This window comes from Myodes glareolus, chromosome 14 (assembly GCF_982192425.1).
Source record: "Myodes glareolus chromosome 14, mMyoGla1.1, whole genome shotgun sequence".
Classification (NCBI taxonomy): Eukaryota; Metazoa; Chordata; class Mammalia; order Rodentia; family Cricetidae; genus Myodes; species Myodes glareolus.
In genome coordinates this window covers 76,334,968-76,348,104 of record NC_142039.1, presented here as the reverse complement: position 1 = coordinate 76,348,104, position 13,137 = coordinate 76,334,968, and the positions used below count along the sequence as shown (strand labels likewise).

Here is a 13,137-nt window from a genome sequence, read left to right as displayed (position 1 = left end):
TTCTAAAGAAAAAGTAGGATTATGATGGAAATCCACCCAGAGCTAGCTCAACCCTTCTGCCCTGAGCCAAGTGCCAAGCCCTGTGAAAACACTTTCCCTGCTGTCACTGGACTCACACATTCTGCTTCCCTGGAGCAGGGACCCAAGGCTCCTTCCCCACAGTCCACCAAGGCAGCCCACACCCAATGCCTCAGGACAGGGTGGAAATCAATGTTAGTGTCAATATGAGCCTGCGGTCCCACAGCCTGGAGGTCCAGTCTGATTGCCCACCCAGTCAATTGCAGGGAGGGGTAACTGGGCAGGGACACTGTCCTGGAGTCACAGATTTGGGATTTAAAGCCTGGATCCACCTGCAGCTGGGACAGAGCCTGGGACCTCAGCAACCTCGGAAGACCTGAGACTGTGAAGAACACCTGTCCAGCGGTGGACATCCCAGGTGAGCCCATAGCTCTGCCTAGGCAGACTGGAAACTGACACTGGGGGAGCACCATAGAGAGGCTCCTTGCTGCACCATGCAGCTCCCTCAGGAAAGGAGGTATCAACTCAACCTTAGCAGACCTGGTGTGGGGGTGCAGAGTAGGGTGGATGGGGATCCCAGGGCATCACCAGATCTTCAGGAGTTCACGTGTGTGCCAAGTCTCCCTAACATGAAACTTTTCACTCTGAGTGAGCAGAGCCTAGTAGACTGCCACTAGTTACATGGGTACAGAAAGTACCAATTGTCCTCTAGTGAAGCTGTGAGGGCTATCACCTCTTGTCCCAGAAGAGATCACCATTCTCACGTAAATGCAAAAAAGGACGATCCTCTGGGCTCATTGGGCATGTGAATGAGTCTGCGGGCATGACCCTCATAAAGCCGGAACCTGGCATTAGTCTATCCTTGCATCCCCACTGTGTAGGTGGCTACAGCAACCTGTACTCAACCGTGGGGCCCTCTTCATTGAGACAGTGAGGGGGAATTCTGAAGGCTCTTCCCAGTTGTGGGGCAGACAGATTCCTACCTGTTGTCCTTCCAAGACTCTCTAGAGAAGACATTCCAGAAACATTTCAGAAGGGAGAGTGGGCAAGGCATAGTTGACTCCTGGTGTATACCGGCCAAAAAAAGATGTCTTGTGATCCCACCCAAGTCTTGGAGATCTCATTGTGTGTAACGGGGTCACATTGTGCTTAAGTTGTGCTTAGGATACCTCATATCCAGGTAACAAAATCTTGGCCAACTATATCTTAAGTAGGTGTTGCTTTAACCTTCTGAACCTCGGGGGCATCCAGACCCTGTGGTGATCTAAATGCACAGTAGACACACACACACACACACACACACACACACACTCCAAATGTCGGCGCTCTGGGCAGCTGCTCTGCATGTTGTTAAAATCAGGGAATGTTGTTGCTCATCTATATTTTAAGCCAGACTCATTCTCAGCTATGTCAACAGGCATTAAGATGATTAAAATAATTTTATTCTGCCCTAATGGCCTTAACATCTTCTGTAGAAATAAGAGTTGACTGAAGAATTTCTGAGCTCATAGTCTCATTTTTTCTCCATCTCTAGGTTCTGGAAGCATGATTCCTCTTTTCTTCCTGGTCACTCTTTGCTTGGGGGTGGTCTCAGCAATTCCAATGCCCAATCCCAGTTTGGATGCTGAATGGCATGAATGGAAGACAAGACACGGGAAAACATACAGCATGGTTAGTACCATAAAAACTCCCAGGGGCAACGCAGAGACAATGGTCCTGGCCATGCCAAGTGTATAGAGGGTTTACATAGTGAAAGCCAGTTTCTTCAGGGCATGACCACAGTTTAGGAGCTGTGATAGCAAACCACGCTGTGGACTGGGGACTGGATTGTGGCTTCCAGGGGTGTGCAGCCTCCCTGGGTTCCCACCACCTGTAGCAGCAGGTCCACCGAGGGACCGAGGATTGGGCGTACAGTAGAATGACCACACGCTGTATTGATTCCAGCACGAAGAAGGGCAGAAGAGAGCGGTGTGGGAGGACAACAGGAAGGTGATTGAGCTGCACAACGAGGACTACGCCAAGGGAGTGCATGACTTCAGCTTGGAGATGAACGCCTTCGGGGACTTGGTGAGTGTGCATGGACAGACGACAGAACGGGACCTCCTCTCTGCAGCTCTTCGTAAGCCATCTCTCCTTTGCAATGATTTCTTTACTCTTTCTTGAAGACCAATACAGAATTCAGGGAATTGATGACTGGCTTTCAAAGCATGGGATCCGAGGAGATGGATGTGTTCCAGGAGCCTCTGCTGGGTGATGTCCCCAAGTTTGTGGACTGGAGGAATCATGGCTATGTGACTCCCGTGAAAAACCAGGTAGGACATGTATTCTCGGTATCACTGTCCACCAGCCAGTCAAGAAAGAAATGCCATCCTTGTCTTGCTGACTACTGGGGCAGCATGCAGTTCACTGATAGCGAAATTATTGTTTCATGTGATTTGCTGTCAAACATCTGTCTTAGTTTTCTAGGTGAGAGCTTTTTCTTTCCTTTTTAGGGTCAGTGTGGTGCTTGTTGGGCATTTAGTGCCGTTGGTTCCCTAGAAGGACAGATGTTCCGGAAAACAGGCAGACTGGTTCCTCTGAGTGAACAGAACCTAGTGGACTGTTCCTGGTCCTACGGCAACAGCGGCTGTGACGGTGGTCTAATGGAGTATGCCTTCCAGTATGTGAAGGACAACAGGGGCCTGGACGCAAGGGCGACTTACGCGTATGAAGCTCGGGTAAGTATAAATCCTAAGATGTTGTCTGTCCTGATCAGGTTTACAAAGTGGAAAAATTACAAAGTTAATGTACTGTCCTCAGAACTTGTTTCCATGGTAGAATCCATCCTCTTAAAGCCCTGAGTGCAGCTGTGAAAGTGTCAGCCTGGGCATGCTGATCTGATTCCATGACTTCCATGTAGCTGTCTCTGCTTGTGTTCCCATGGAGAGCATGCAAACCCTTCCACAGGTAGTTCAGATTTCTCAGCCTGGATAGCTAGTATCTATAGGAACATGCATGGCATGCCTGAAATCTACCAGCTTCTCGGGTCCTGTGACGTTTTATAAGCGTGTAGATGTGGAGATCACCTGTGGGAATGACGCTGAGCCTAGAGGAGTTCTTACTCAGGATCCCTGGGAGGTGGATGGCAATAACCAGGACTTTTTCTTTTTTTACCTTTGTCTTTCAAAGAACGGACCCTGCAGATATGATCCAAAGAATTCTGCAGCTAATGTCACAGGCTTTGTGAGGATCCCAGTTAGTGAGGCAGCCCTAATGAATGCCGTGGCCACTGTGGGGCCCGTCTCTGTGGGAATTGATTCTCATCACTATTCCTTCAGGTTCTACAGTGGAGGTAAGTGTTCTTCCTTCCTGTAATCAGGGGTATGTGCCTCCAACACAGTCCATGAGTTTGACTTGTTGGTATATAAAGTCTGATGTAAATATTTTGAACAGGAGAAATATTTATGCTGTTTCTATAGAACATTATTTAAACAGAATTCCACAAACATACAAACACACACACAGATAGATAGATAGATAGATAGATAGATAGATAGATAGATAGATATCCATTTTCTTAATTAGCAAATTGAGTTTTATGCGTCTTAATTTTACTTATTTATTTATTTTTTGTTTTGTTTTTTTGTTTTTGTTTTATCAAGATAGGGTTTCTCTAGCTTTAGAGTCTGTCCTGGAACTCACTTTGTAGACCAGGCTGGCCTTGAACTCAGAGATCTGCCTGTCTCTGCCTTCCCAGCACTAGGATTAAAGGCGTGCACCACCACTGTCCAGCAGGTCTTAATTTTACTGAATTTTCTGCAGTTACTGAATCTTTAAAACTTTAAATAGCTAGTCCATTTCTGCAGTTCAATCTCAGGGGTCCTTGATTCCTGTATTTTGTATTTTCATGTGGTTTTTATGAACTGACATACTTTGTAAGCAGATTGATTTCTTACAACCATTCAAGCAAATATTTGCCCTGAGGACTTCTGTGAACCTTTCTCTGTTAGGTTACCTAAAAGAGTTTATGTCCCAAGTCTTGCTAAAAAAGGATCACTCCTGTCTGTATGACATTGAACCAAAATTAGAAATCCTCCCATTATTGTGGGTGACAGCAGTCACAGTGGGGCTGCTGGAGCCTCTCATTCGGTCTTGATTTTGTCTCTCAGGCATGTATTATGAGCCACGCTGTAGCAGCAGTGATCTGGATCACGCCGTCCTGGTGGTCGGCTATGGTGAAGAATCAGATGGCAAGAAATACTGGCTGGTCAAGAACAGGTATAAATAACCAGAAAACATTTATGTCGGAGACACTGAAGGAAAGTACGGCTGGTCAGGTCGCACTTGGGTGCAGGTTTCAGCAATTCACCCCACATATTTTAAATACAGACGTTTTAGGAAGTTTGTAATAATAAGACTCTATCATGGTTTGGAGAGTGTTAAGATGGAATTGAATGCATTTCTAGTTCTGAGCTAAATGTGGGTGGGAAGATGCCCTGTCCTATCGCTGCTGTGGTTCACAGTCACGTGTAATCAAGAGTTGACCCTCTGCCTTCTCCCATCCTGTCTGTTAAGTGTGGCCTCTGTTTCTGTTTAATCGGGAGTTAATGTCATGAAGCCTCTGTGCTGTGTTCTTTCCTCCTAATGGCGAATATGCTCTTCTCCCAGCTGGGGCGCAGGTTGGGGCATGAACGGCTACATAAAGATGGCCCGAGACCGCAACAACAACTGTGGAATTGTGACACACGCCGTGTACCCCACTGTGTGAGCTGCTGGGCAGTGACAGGAAGAAGTGGTAATGGCATGTGGCGGGGCTCCCCCTTCCTGGATCAGCCTCTGCTGTGGGAGTGACAGCCGAGTCACTGCAGATCCACACCCGATGTGACTTCTGGACATTTCTCTCCAGTAAAACGTGACTGCCGCTCTGCTCCTGTGAGCAGATTTGCATTAATGAGTTATGAAAATTCATTTTTTTACAAGATGGATACAGTCCTTATAAAACCTACGTTTAGAAGATGGATGGGGCTTCTCTTAGTCACACCTGTGGTTTGGTGTGCGGACACAGGAGGTGGCGGTGGTTTAGGGCAAAGGATCAATATTGTCATCAAGTCAATATTTCAGCGATGATCAGAGTTCATTCCAGACTTTTATGTACTCACCATCAACCACAGTGCAACAAGTAATAAAAAAATCTAAATGAAAATTCTTGAAATTTGAATTTTTTTAATCTACACAAATTTTCAGGTTTAAATTGTTTGCCATTCTGGATAGTGAAGTGGCACCGTGGACTGTCCCGCTGACGTGGGCCTGGGTATGGCACCGTGGACTGTCCCGCTGACGTGGGCCTGGGTATGGCACTGTGGGCTGTCCCGCTGAAGTGGGCCTGGGCTTTACCTTTTCAAGGACATCTGAACAAAGCCATCACTTCCATTCATTCCGTGATTTCTGTCTATGCTTTTTAGGGTTTGAAAAAATTTACCACATATTCTTTGAATTTTGAATCAGGAGAAATGTTGGGCCTGAAGGGGAGGGCATTACAATTTTGGGGAGGCAATGTCTCTCCTACCTTAGAGGAGAAACGGAATGTTAAACATGATACACAGTGTGGTATTGTCTTACAAAGCACAAGTGTTTCTCTCTGTACATATAATCCCTTTTCAAATACGTGCATATGAAGAGAAGCTTTAATTTTATTGCTACAGCAATTTCTCACTGGGACACTTCAAGCAAAATTATACCGAGTAACAAAAAAATAATGCAATATTAAAAGCTACCATTTCCAACCAGACCCCACTTCCTCCCATTGCCAACATCGCTGGTAACAATTTGCCACAGATTCTTCTTTTCCTTCTTTATGAATAAATACACAACTATTTACCAGTTTTGTAGATAGAGCCCTTAAATTCTATTTGCCCTTTGATGATATTCTGGGATGCATGTTTTAAGATTTCACTTTTATGCTCAGTGGTGAATGCTGAACCCTTCTATGCCTCTAAACATAAACCGTATCTAATGGTCTCTGGCAAATACTTAATACTAATTTTATAAGTCTTTACATATGTGAGATATGGGGTACTAACACTTACGTGTTTACCTCTGAAAGATGACGGTGAGTTTCCAGGCACAACAGTATGCTTACTCAAAAAGCATTAGACATTCCTGGATATCATCCACTCCAAACAACCCACCCCAGTCTCAGGAGCAAACAAAAGGCCCTTCCTTCTCCACAGTCTCACCAACCCTAAACCAATCCTCTTTGGTCACAGCAAGTGGCTGAAGACAAAATCTTCCCTGACTCTTCTCTATGGTTAGGGGAGAGTTTGAGGATCATGCCCGGGGCTTTTTCCCCTGCTCCCAGTGGAGCTAGGGCAGGACCTTGCGGAACAGCGGCAAAGGAATAGTGGCCCTCATAGAAGAGGAGGATCCTCAGAGACACATCTCGGAAGGCTGAAAACAAGATGCTTTGGAAAGCCCTACAGGAAGAATGAGCAGGTCCATAGAGCAGTGGTTCTCAACCTTTGGGTCGCAATCCCTTTTGGGGCCACACATCAGATCTCCTGCATATAAAATGTTTATATTAGCTGAGTGGTGATGGTGCATGCCTTTAATCCCAGCACTCAGGAGGCAGAGGCAGGCGGATCTTTGAGTGTTTGAGCCCAGCCTGGTCTACAAGAACTAGTACCAGGACAGGCTCCAAAGCTACAGAGAAACCCAGTCTCAGAAAAAAAAAAAGATTTATATTACAATTCATAACAGTAGCAAAATTATAGTTATGAAGTAGCAACAAAATAATTGTATAGTTGGGGGTCACCACAACATGAGGAACTGTATTAAAGGGTCACAGCACTGGGAAGGTTGAGAACCACCGTGTTAAAGCCCCCCTCCCCCATCACACCTAGTCCTAAAGTAGAGGAGAAAGAGTAATGGTGATTCCACCAGAGGAGAGTGTCAGGATCTGCTTGTCTTCAGAGTCAGTGCTCTGAGTAAAAGGCCGTTGTGAAAGCCTGAACGATCAGATGTCAAGTCCCACACAGACGACACGGAACTTGCATCTAAAGGGCTATTCCACTACTGTACCTAGAAGGTCCGAATGTCCACTCTAGACACAAATGCGGGTAGAATCTTTGACCTGAGAGCCGATCAGTGCATTCCTTTGCTTTTAGCCTCAGGCTCCAGCTTCTGCTCTGGCTTTCTTTTTGACTGTCAGCTGCTAAGATTTTGGTGGCATCTGAAGTCAAGGAAGCAGCTGTACCTGTTGCAGGCAGGTGATGGGCTTACGGGGGACTAGAGTCAGAGGTTTCAGGGACCTGGAGATGGTGGCTGAGCACCGACAAGCAGAACCCTGTGCTGGGTGAGTGTGAAACTTTATCTTCATGGTGAAGTGATAGGCACAAGTGCTGGATTTCAGGCTTGTCAGTCACAGGGTTTCGCTGTGTCCTGGGGCCATTTTCAACTTCTTTCTCCTTATCAGGACACAGTCGTGTCTGCAGGGCACCTAACACAGGGAAGATGCTCAGTTTAGTGCCTGACACAATACAAGGAAGACAAAGAAAGCAGCTGACAAACTGCTGGGTCTGTGTACACAGATGCAGACTGCACATCTGTGGATCCAAGCCCACTACCTGGGGTGCACAGGCAGAATGACGTCATTGACACGCACTATGGAGCTGTACAATGTCTAATCTCATTGCAGAGAGGGTGGGAGGTTGAGAGGGGACTTTGTGGACCGTGGAGCTGAATTCTTCTGAGATTGTTATAACGTCCCTGACGGTGAGTGACCGCTAAATACTTAAAAGTTGCAGAATTTGTGGGTCAAAAAGACCCATAGGTGGAGAGACAATTTTGTCTCTTCATCTTAGCCATTCTGACTGGGGTCAGGTGAAATTTCAACATTTTAATTCGAACTAGAGTTATCTAGAACACAAACCTGCAGCCACCCTTATGACCAACACTAGGACTCTCTGCATAGTGAACTGTACCCCCGAACTGTGATTCAGAGTGAACCCTTCATTTCTCAAAACATCTCTTGTCATAACATTTTATCAAAACAGAAAAATGACAGGTGATACTTGAGTTTTAAAATCTTACTGATAATATTGCCTGTTTTTTTTAAAGAGATTCTTTGTAGATACCAAGCATGTCAACGTTCCTTATACCATACTTGTGTATGTAGAGCCAACACAATTTCCAATGAAATTCCATGTGAAAAGAGAAAACAATATGTTAATTTTATTTTGTTTTGAATTGATAAATGACCTATTGTGCTTTTTAATTTCTGTTGGCATGATAAAACACTGACCAAAAACAACTTGGGAAGGAAAGGGTTTGTTTTAGCTTATAGTTTACAAACCAACATGAAGGAAGTCAGGAGAGGAACTCAAGGCAGGAGTTTGGAGGCATGAACAGAAGCAGAAGCCATGGAGGCACTCTGGTTACTGGCATTTCCCTCAGTGCTTTCTCCTCTTTTCTTAAACAACTCATGACCACCTGCTCTCTGAGGTCATCTCTATGACATCACCTTCAGTAGGCTGGATCCTACCACATTAATCATTAATTAAGAAAATGTCTCAGCTGGACAAGATTGGGAATGTAGGGATGTGGATCTGGGGGAGAGGGGAGGTGTGGGGTGACTTCAGAGGAGTGGAGGGAGGGGAAACTGCGGTTGAGATGTATTATATGACAGAAGAATCTATTTTCAATAAAAAAGAAATATTCAGAGGGGATTTCTATTCTAAGGTATTTAATAAAGATCCAAAAATTAAAACTAAGCCCAATTTGCAATTACAAGGACATGCAGTGGGAACTTGATTGAATAACAAACAGACATATATATATATATATATACATACATATACATATACTGGAACTAGCTCTTATAGACCAGGCTATAACTCACAGAGATCCACCTTCCTCTGCCTCCCGAGTGATGGAATTAAAGGAGTGTGCCACCACCACTCGGCTTTGACATTAAACTATTATGAATAGTTAAAATTCTATGTAAGGTTTCCTTTGAATATGGTTGAATATTAAGTGTTGTCTGAAAAGAAAAATAATAGTATTTATGTGTGTATGTGTATCACTATTATATAAAAATGCTGACAATAAAAAAAAATTAGAAAAAAAAGAAAATGTCTCAGAGACTTGCCTGTAGGTCATTATGATGGAAGTATTTTCTTAATCAAGGTTCTCTCTCCCCAGACAACCCTAGATTGTGTCAAACTGACAAAAAAAAAAAGCCAATCGACATACTTAAGCTGCTGGCATGGTTTTTATTATAATTTAATTAAGTGGAATGTTTTATCTTCACTGAGGAGTACATATTCTCTCCAGAAAGTTTCTTAGGGCCCATCTCATCTGTTTTAGATGGAACTGATATTTATTTCAACCTTTAATTAGCAAAAGTTTATTTCATTTATTGGCATATTGTTTAAAAGCTCCAGAGTGATTTTAAAAGTTTTACAGTGGAATTAATTCTAAAGAGAAGGCAATACCCCAGTTACTGCCCATACCACTGTACCTTGTATAAAAATTCTAAACTCAATAGAGTTTTGTTTCTAAGAAAGAAAATTAAAGAGAAGGAAAATAAAAGGAATAAAGATAATTCTGAGGGGAAAAAGTAAAATTATAAAACACTTCTGAAATTATCTTATCAATAGCCCTTTGTAAGAGGGATTTTAGGTGCTAATCAGAACTGGTACTATTTCCCTCCTTATTTCATTGTCTCTTATCTCTTTTAATATCTTTTAAAAATTCCTTCCATGATAGAAATGGAGCAGAAACAAATAAACAACAAAGCTTATTTATGTCTGCTGGTGGCACAAATCTGTCTGAGAAACATACACACGCTCTCTGTAAGATTCAAACAGGGCCAGCCCGGTTCATAGGTGACTCCTGATCCTCATGGTGGGGCTGGTTACTGTTTGGAAAACAAGGCAGAGTTCCTCATACCCAGACCCTGTATGCCTTCCGTCTCCCTGCTCTGTGCTCCTCCCCTGGATGGAGCATTTCAGCTCTGCCCACATCAATTCATCACAGTCACAGAGTCCAGCTACGCCTATTTAATTCTCCGTGTAATCCATGCAGGAGAGAAACAAGACATTGCGTACATTTCTCTATTCAAAGATGGGAAACAGAAAGTATCCAAATTACTTGCACAAGGATGCACAGCTAATTTGCCTTTTCTTTTTCAGCTACATATTAGATCACTACCTCTTGTTTTACACAATTATTATAAGGAGTGAACAGAATTAAATCAGCCTTGTATTGTTCACATTAAGGTTTTTTTAATGATTATCATGATAATGAAATAATACCAAGATTTTTTTTATGATACTTTGAAATTAGGACACCTCCTAAGAGGATACTAAAATTAAGGCTAAAAGAATCAGACTTGGTCTAGAGAGTGAGTACTGGAAGGATGCATTCAGTAAGGGATTCTTTTTCTGCTAGAGAAATCTTCAGAAACATCTGCAAAGACATGTGTGCAAATATATTCCTTACAACATTATTTAAATGAAAACTAAAATCGGTATGCTCACCAGGAAAAGAAGACTTGGATTTTAAAATAATTTTCATTTTATCAATTTTCCTTACTGGAGGACCCTCATGTCATGTGAGCACATGGCTGTCAGAGGACAGTTGGTGGCGGTTGGCTCTGTCCTCCCAGCATGTGGGTTCCAGAGATCAAAGTCATACCATAGAGTGAGCTATGTGCATTGAAAAAGGCAGATATGGGTATGTAACAGCTGGGGCAAAACAGGAAAGTATGGAACACTTAATGCCACTGAAGAGCCTAAATATAAGCCGGGCAGTGGTGGCACTCAGCTTTTATCCCAACGCTCAGGAAGCAGAGGCAGGCAGATCTTTGTGAGTTTGAGATCAACCAGGTCTACAGAGCTAGTTCCAAAACAGCCAGAATTCACATCTAAAAAAGAAAAGAAAGAAAAAGAAAAGGAAAAAGAGCCTGGTATATTCTACAAACATGAAATTGTAGAACCCGAGAAATACTCCAAGGTCTGGTGACGTCTAAGGAGACTTCAAGCTGCAGGCTTCTGGCCCCACCCCCACCCCCACCTGCGCTCTTTAACAAGCAGGCCCTTAATTTCAAGGTTGCCAAAAGAACTCTATGATCCAGGTCCCACAGCACAATTGTAACTACAAAACTCTCAAAAATGAAGACAAGATCAAGGTTGAGCTATGTTAGGGCCAAGTGACAATCACAGGCTCTTACAACCTGGGTAAAAATCCGAGATGAAAGGCACAAAGTGAGCTTGGTTGTAATGTCTTTTGAAAGAATAAAAAACACAGAGAATACCATTCTAGATGCCACAGTTTTTTAAAAATTTCCCTCTGGGAACAGAGAATACATTAAAACTTGCTGTTTAGGGGGTCCTTTAATGAGAGAGCTACTTACATCTTTAGGTCAGTGGGAAATAAAAGAATTGCAAAGTTTAAACATTATTGAAAGGAGATACTGACCCCCCCACACACACACACACTTCAACTCGACTACAGACTTCTCTGCTGCTGGTCCTTGCTAATCCCTTGGTGCATAGCATGAAATGCAAGGGCTCAAACAAACAACTCTCCATTATCCCAAGATCTTCCTCACCCCAACACCTGTATCATCTCTCTGGGAGACAGAGACTGGAGATGCTGTAGACCTGGCTGAAGGGCTGAAGGAAAGTCAAGACTGCCATTGTAGTCTCAGGCTTGCTCCCCTAAGCCAGCATCCGGGGATTTTCTGCCTCCATCCTCCCAGGAGAAGGAGAAGCATTCTTTAAATGTTCACACATGTATTGCGAACCCCAAATCCATTTGGAAGTTCTCTGTGGGATCCGTAGAAGGGGGAGCTAAGCACAACACTTGGTTTTTATAGTGGCAGAGAACCAACCATCATCGGTGGAGCAGAGTGCTGTGGTTATGGGTACAGAGTGGTTTCCCCGGACTGAGCTAAATACTGCATCAGTGCAGAATTATGTCTGACAAATGCAGGAGACTGAAGCACAATTAATAAAAACTCAGATACAGAAATTGGGGTTCAGTCTGAAGACCCAAAAAGCAAAGCAGCCAGACACTGGTTTTTACCTCGACCGCCATCCTAAAGGGCGATCCTGCCTCCAGGAATCTCAGAATGAGACTGTGTGTTGAGAACTGTTTCCTCCCGTTTTATAATTCTTTCTAGGATTGGGATTAAAGGCATGTACTGTCTGGTTTCCATGGCTACTAGTGTGGCTACTGTGATTAAAGGTCCGTGTGATTGTTGTTACTGGGATTGAAGGTGTGTGTTACCATTACCTGATCTGTAAGGCTGGCCAGTGGGGCTGTTTTACTCTCAGCATCTTTAGGCAGTCTTTATTTATTAACACACAACTGAAATGCCACTAAATGAGATGGCAGTAGGATGGGTGGTAAGCAATTTCTCAACATCACCATTTTAATGTGGTATTAACATGCTTTGGGGTTGGATGGACTTCCTTTTCTCAAGCATATGAAGATTTACCAGGGATACAACTGATTATATCAAGGTGTTACTTAATTTCTAACACAACTATGTGAGGTTCTGGTATTGTCCCCGTTTATACTGTGCTGTAGGAATTCCTTCTTCAATACTGGATGAAGTCAAGGCTTGGAGACAGTCTTATGTCTCAGTGCTATGCCTAACAGAAGCAGGTGTGAGCTACCTGCTTTCTAAAGGCAGTATAGGGAGTAATGAGTTGCGTTTAAGGCATATTGACTTCAGCTGTTGCCTGCCGTGTCCCTCACATTACCAGTCACTCTTGTGATGTAGATGTGTGAGTGCAAATGCTTCTAAACAGAAGTTTTTAAAATAGTCTCTGTTTAAGTTGTCAGTTTAACATTCATAGGAACAATTCTTTTCATTAATAGGTCAAAGAATTAATAAGAAAGAAAAAGGGATTGCTCAGTCTCATTAGTATTCAAAAAGAAAAAAATCTAAACAGCAGGTGGAAATGAAGACTCACAAAATTCCATGGTCTTGTTCCTTTTTATTAAAAGTGTAAGGGAAAGGGTTGGAGATGCCAACAAAACATACATGAAGAAAGAATAAAAATAAATGTTCTTAAAAGAGTGTGCACAGTGCCCACAGAGTCAGAAGAGGATGTTGGACCCTGGGAAGTG

The 13,137-nt window shown here is 43.4% G+C and overlaps 1 protein-coding gene across 2 annotated transcripts; it reads left to right on the top strand.

The window, feature by feature from the left end:
• Positions 1 to 1,563: 1,563 nt before the first annotated feature.
• On the top strand, positions 1,564 to 5,130 carry LOC148119921 (procathepsin L-like). Of its 2 annotated transcripts, none has more exons than XM_087896710.1 (7): positions 1,564 to 1,689; positions 1,963 to 2,085; positions 2,184 to 2,330; positions 2,511 to 2,735; positions 3,187 to 3,349; positions 4,167 to 4,275; positions 4,666 to 5,130. In XM_087896710.1, the coding sequence occupies exons 1-7, from the start codon at positions 1,564 to 1,566 to the stop codon at positions 4,763 to 4,765; spliced, it is 993 nt and encodes a 330-aa protein (XP_087752836.1). In that variant the 3' UTR covers positions 4,766 to 5,130. The 2 variants fall into 2 exon arrangements, with proteins under 2 accessions (XP_087752836.1, XP_087752837.1); XM_087896711.1 differs by having other exon boundaries at positions 2,511 to 2,739; positions 3,254 to 3,349.
• The last annotated feature ends 8,007 nt before the right edge of the window (positions 5,131 to 13,137 follow it).

Excerpts from the sequence above, each read along its gene's own strand:
- LOC148119921 (XM_087896710.1), top strand. The coding sequence starts at position 1,564 with ATGATTCCTCTTTTCTTCCTGGTCACTCTTTGCTTGGGGGTGGTCTCA. Across the intron at positions 1,690-1,962 it reads ACGGGAAAACATACAGCATG|CACGAAGAAGGGCAGAAGAG; the intron begins GTTAGTACCATA and ends TATTGATTCCAG. Across the intron at positions 2,086-2,183 it reads TGAACGCCTTCGGGGACTTG|ACCAATACAGAATTCAGGGA; the intron begins GTGAGTGTGCAT and ends TCTTTCTTGAAG.